Raw genomic sequence first — 6,249 nt, 5'->3', positions numbered from 1 at the left:
ACTCCTATCACCTACTACACTCCACCAAACCTACCTCCACCACTCACTCCTCACCTACTCCAGAATCATCTCCTATATAATAGGAATTCTTGTACAAAATAGATACACAACAATAAATAATACTACAATTTATCATGGTATCAGAGCAGGTTTAGAACCTAATATTTTCGCTTCACCGGCGGACGGCAACCTCACCCTAGCCGTCCGCCGGATCTCAACCTATTCCGTTTATTTTCTACGCATACCTTCCCGCCATTGCCCTACCTCATCTTCGACGACATCGACAAATACTCCGTACCTGGATTTGGCCTTGAAATGGTCCTGTAATTCAGACCTCGCCATGCGAATCTCATCGAGAAGACCCGGAATCAAGAACTCCTTCGTTGTGAGTAGCGGACGAGCCCAAGCCACAAGATTTTCTTGACCTGGTGGCTGTGACAAGTCCACGGGCTTTCTTCCCGTTAGGAGCTCAAGGAGGACTACACCGTCAGCGAGGTCGACAGTCCATGGGAAGAACATGGGAAGAACATGTCGGAGACTATGCAGTCAGGCGGATTGTCCCTAATGAATTCTTCGATCTGATTTTGGAGCAAAACGATGGCGTAACCGAGTTTGGCCATGAGTTTGGTCGCAGTCCCTCCATCGTCGCCGATGTCGTCTTCGATCTCCCTCCTCCGCCGTTGTCACTCTGACACGCCGGTCGCCTCTCTCACCTCCTCCACCACCCGCAGAGCTCTCACACATACAGCTTTCTCTTCCTTGGCTATCCGGCCGCACCACCCACCAAAGCTTCGGGCAGCTGAAACCTCTCCCTCGTTCTGGTTATCTATCTCTCTACATATGGCATATATCTGGCTCCTGAATGGGAAGGGACACATACTCACCAGAAACGAGAAAAGAAAACAAAGTTTTCTAATTATTATACACACTGTTTTGAGGGAAACATACTCTCTCTCTCTCTCAACCGACACACACTCTCTCTCTCGGCCACCCCATTCACTTTTCTAATTATTATATACCTTTTTTCCATTCTCCAATATCATCACACCCAGACATTTAACTTTTGTCCCCTCTCTTTTCCTTTCTTTATTTTCCACTTTCAAAATCACCACCCTTTTTGTTTTACTTCTCTTCTTTTATTATTTTATTTTTTCTTTACATCACTTTACACCCACTCTCTCTCCTCACTTTGCATCCACCGTCCACTTCTGCACTTCCCCCACAGACTCCATCCACCAAAGCTAAGCCATCATGCTGTTGAATGTGCCATATTATTCTTCTTATTATTATTTTTATTAAAAAAACAAAAAAAAAAAAAAAAAAAAATATATATATATATATATATATAAAAACAAAAAAACAAAAACAAAAACAAACCAACACAAACCCATTTACAAATTTGCCCAACAAACCCTATTTTATTCATCTCAGGGATTCACCCCGTTCCACATTTTACACCACAACCAAAAAAAAAAAAAAAAAAAAAAAAAAAAAAAAAAAAAAACAACCACACCAGATCACCATCACAACAACAACAGATTTGTTTTCTTTTCTGCAGACGGCCACCCACCGACCTACTCTGCCGCCGGTCTCTTCTTCTTGCCTCCGTCCTGGACGGCCCTTGACGGTGTTGCCTCCGTGTTTCCCACTCCACTGGGCACGATCACTCCCCCATACTCCACTGCAGCATCTGATGGCCCTCCAAATCGGAACATCACGGTGGCCTTCCGCTTCAGCTCCTTGTTTTCTGCCCTTAGCACGCTTATCTCTGCTCGCGCATCCTTATACATGCGTTGGAGCAGAGCCAGTTGGGAGTTTAACTGCTGCACCTCATTTGTCCTACTCTGTAGCCGGTGCGACAGATTTGTGACCGCCGTCATGGACTCCACACATGCCTTCAACGTATACTGATTGGCTTCCACATCCGACTGCACCGCCATTTTTTGCTCCACAGACCGCATCGGAAAGTTCAGCGGAGCAAACCCAGCAGTGTTTGGTTGAGGTTCACTGGCCACCGCACCAGTTCTCTCTCCTGTGGACTCGTTGAGGTCGGGAAAGAGGGTAAGCAGCCCGCGGGAAGACGAAGCCATTTTTTTCTGGGCAACAGAGTGTTATAGAGAGTGTTACAGAGTATCTTCTCAGCAAAACCTTCTCAGCAAAACGAAGAGTTTTTCCGAGGATTTTCGCCAATTGTTTGTCTTCGCCTCTGCCTCAGCTCTGTCTTGGTTAAATAGCCGAGGCAGCCACGCGCATCGCGCGCCTCTTCTCGCCGACAAACTGGCACGCCTTTTCATGGCACGCCTTTTGATGCCTCGGGCACGCCTTTTGATGGCACGCCTTTTGAGGGTGCGGGCACACCTTTTGAGGGCACGACTTTTGAGGGCACGACTTTTGAGGGCTCGATATCTACATCCATGTATATTTTTTGGGCAGCCTATATACACACTCATACAGTGTCTTTTACACCGGTCAGCTTTATCAATCCCTTTGTTTCAACCTCAAATAGGTTTTTTTTATCTTCACACCTATTTGAGTTTGAGGGGGGGTTATACACAGTATCATGTATAAGTCACTCATGGCGCACTCCCTAAGTCGCCCCCTTGGTACACCACCACAACATTCTACAACGGTCCGACATGACCCCGTAAATTGTCCCGACATTAATTCCGGTCAGCTTCTACAACGGTCCGACATGACCCCGTAAACTGTCTTCTACATCGGTCTGACACGACCACACAGTGTCTGCTACATCAGGTCCGACATGACCCCGTAAACTGTCTTCTACAACGGTCCGACATGACCCCGTAAACTGTCCTGCTACAACGGTCCGACATGACCCCGTAAACTGTCTTCTACATCGGTCTGACACGACCACACAGTGTCTGCTACATCAGGTCCGACATGACCCCGTAAACTGTCTTCTACAACGGTCCGACATGACCCCGTAAACTGTCCTGCTACAACGGTCTGACACGACCATACCGTGTCTCCTATCCTGTTTTATTTTATTTATCAGTTTATTTTTCTGTTTTGTTACTCTCTCCAAACTCAAGTTGGCTAGTACCTATCCTCCTTGAGTTTGAGGGGGGCTGTTAATGTAAATGTAAATCACCTACTACACTCCACCAAACCTACCTCCACTACTCACTCCTATCACCTACTACACTCCACCAAACCTACCTCCACCACTCACTCCTCACCTACTCCAGAATCATCTCCTATATAATAGGAATTCTTGTACAAAATAGATACACAACAATAAATAATACTACAATTTATCATTTTCAAATTTGTAGCTTTACTGATATCAAAATGACATATATTCATGCTTTCTTCTTCTTCTTCTTCTTCTTCTTTTTTTTTTTTTCAATTTTGTGAAAATCATTCTTGCTTTCATGCTCCTTCATTTTTTTTTTTTTTTTTTTCTGTGTCTATCAATTTCTTACCTATTACAAAAAAATTACACAACCACCCTCCCTCCTTCCCCCCTCCACCACAAAAACCGCCCTCATATATGAAAAAAAAAGGGAAAAGAAAGAAGAATGAATCCACCTCAAAAAGAACTTTGGCTCTTTAACCCCATCTTCTCCTTTCAAAAATCTGCACAAAGCAACACACACATTCCAACCACAATAGCATTAAAATATATATATATATATATATAAACAAATAAAGATAAATAAACTCATAAAAAGATCCACCTCACAATAGCATTAAAAAATATACTTATATATATGAACTTACCATCATGTTTTTGCATTGAATTTTTAGCAAACATCAAGCAAATTACTAGAAGCCCCACTCCAACTGCACCTCCTAATATAATAGCCACTGTCTTTGTTGTATTTTTCCCTGAGGACCCTACAATTTCATGAATTAAACACATACCATATTAATTAATTATCAATCTTGAAACCCTTTCTAGAAAATGATTTCGTTCACACACGGATAAAATGTGTGAATAAAAACATAAACTTGTATTGATTCCCCATTCAAAAAATGTATTGTATTGATTCTATTTGAAAGTGTGAACTCCACTATTTTGGATCAATTACAAAATATGTTTTGTTTTCTATCATTACAAACAAGTATAGAGGGAGAGACCACTAAGAATCAAAGGGGTTCAACTAGTATACATAAAACTAATAGTAGTTTTCAGGTATTATACCCAACAAATGAGTTACATATACTATACTTTTGTAATTAACACACTAATGAAAAAGGGTAAATATGTAAGAGTCAATTTTAGTGATAAAATAAAACTATTTTTTTGTGGTAAAATTCAATTCCAATGGTATATAGGATCGTGTGATAAATAAAGTTAGTTGGTATTTTATTTCAATTTTGTGCTTTTATGTTTTAGTAATAAAAAAACTTGAAAATACCCATTGTTTTATTTTTGTATGAAAATAGTTCCAATTTTTTTTTAAAATAATTAAAAAATTGTTTCCTAAAAATGAGTGATTCCAAAAAAATTGCCTAAAAAATAGTTTGTCAAATAAACTTTTTGTTTTTCGAAAAACCCACCTCATTTTTTGTATCCAATTTCATTCATTACAAACCAATGCCTAGATTTTTATTCATTGTACAAAACTAAACCATAAAAATCTCTAATTCAAAGTAGGGCAAAATTATTATTAAAAAAAAAAAAGACTTATTTAGATTGAGAAAGTATACAAATATAACCAATGATTCCCTCAAAATAATTGAAGGAAAAAACCAAAAAAAGGCAACCTCACAGCGACCTCTGTTTCTATCACAAATCACATAAATTCCCAAAATTACCCCTAACATTACCTGATGGAGAAGATGAAGTATCAGACTCCGAAGAAGCAGAAGAAGAAGATGATGAAGATGATGATGATGGTGAAGATGATGAAGATGAAGATGATCTACCAGAGGAGCCATAACTATAGCTAATAAAACACTTGTCAAGATACACTTGTCCTGAAACAGAGCTTCCACATTCAACCTGAGATCTCTGAACAGCACTCCTCACACAATCCCCACAATCAGCACTTCCCAAATCACCCTCACACTGTCCCCACACATACACAGAGTCATAGCTAGTTGTGTAGAAACCCCCATTTCCACTACTCCCAATCCCATTTTCCAAAGCAGACAAAGCAGTGTCTCTCTTCTCTTCAAATCCACTCCCTTGCTTGTTTTGCCCACTACAAGTCTTATAAAGCATTTCCATACCAGAGACTTGTGTAAAACCAGCAATCTCATAGAGCATGTAACAACCCATGAGTTGGATTCTAGCTGCAATGGGCTGGCCAGTACATAGCTTGTCAATGAGGATTGGAAGTTGGCTCACACAGTTGTAGCAATCAACATTTGAGAGGTCTCCTCTGCATTGGAAGAGACCAGTGATGGTTGTTTGGCCACTACCAGTGGTGGTTTTGAAAAACTTGGCATTGGAGGACTGTGAAATCAGAGACCCATAAAGTGTTGAGATTGCTTGTGAGTAAACCCCAGTTGGATCTGATAGTTCTTGCTTTGCACAGCCCTTGTAGACCAAGGTTGAGTAATCAGATGCAGATTCAGACAGTGGGATGAGATCAAGATTGACATGGAAGATTAGGAAAAGAGAGAGGAGGCAAAAGGGTTTTGTGGGTAATACACCCATTGATAGATTTGTGGGGATTTTGAGATAAGGATATGGATATCAAATCATGGTTGGTTTTTGATAGATTTTTAGGGTTTTGGAGGGATTTTGAGAGATGGGTTTTGGAAAAAATTAGGAAAGATTGAAGGGTTTTGTGTTTGATACTTTGATTTGGTGTTACCTCTTTTCTTTTTGGATCTTTAAATCAAAAAAGGGGGTTTTGTGCAGAGAGAGAGAGGTATTTTATTTTTTTGTCTACAAGTGGGAAGAGCTCAGAGTGGTGGTGTACAGTGTAATACAGTAGTAAAATAGTTTCTTCTTTTCTTTTTTCTAAGTTGTTGAAACATTTTTTTAAAGAATATTTAGGTTGTTAGTATTTGAAGAGAATGAGAACAAAATGTTTCGAATAAAAAATTATAAAGCAGAAGAATATTCTCTAGGTGTAAGAGATGGTGAGGGAGAAGGGCGACTGAATTCTGTTAAAAAAAAGAAGTAAAAGTTGACTAAAGTGCATCACATCTTGAAATTAGGATATGAATTTGAATAACAAAAATGATTTAGAACTCTAAAAGAAGAGGTTTAATAGAGCATTAATTTGTCTTTTTCTTCTCTCTTTTTTGTCTTTTACTTTATTATTT

General features: G+C 39.8%; 1 protein-coding gene across 1 annotated transcript; it reads right to left on the bottom strand.

Annotated features, from left to right (window-relative positions):
- Positions 1-3,281: 3,281 nt before the first annotated feature.
- Positions 3,282-6,021, bottom strand: LOC114261224 (plasmodesmata-located protein 2). Its single transcript, XM_028201461.2, has 3 exons — positions 4,798-6,021; positions 3,745-3,861; positions 3,282-3,600 (listed from the first exon to the last, which is right to left on the bottom strand). Exons 1-3 carry the CDS (start codon positions 5,630-5,632, stop codon positions 3,593-3,595), a joined length of 960 nt encoding a protein of 319 aa, XP_028057262.2. The 5' UTR covers positions 5,633-6,021; the 3' UTR covers positions 3,282-3,592.
- Between the last annotated feature and the right edge of the window lie 228 nt (positions 6,022-6,249).

The sequence above is a fragment of the Camellia sinensis genome, chromosome 7 (genome assembly GCF_055761805.1).
Source record: "Camellia sinensis isolate YWXY chromosome 7, ASM5576180v1, whole genome shotgun sequence".
Taxonomy (NCBI): domain Eukaryota; kingdom Viridiplantae; phylum Streptophyta; class Magnoliopsida; order Ericales; family Theaceae; genus Camellia; species Camellia sinensis.
Note: the sequence above shows the minus strand (reverse complement) of the source record. Positions and strands in the feature narration are given on the sequence as shown.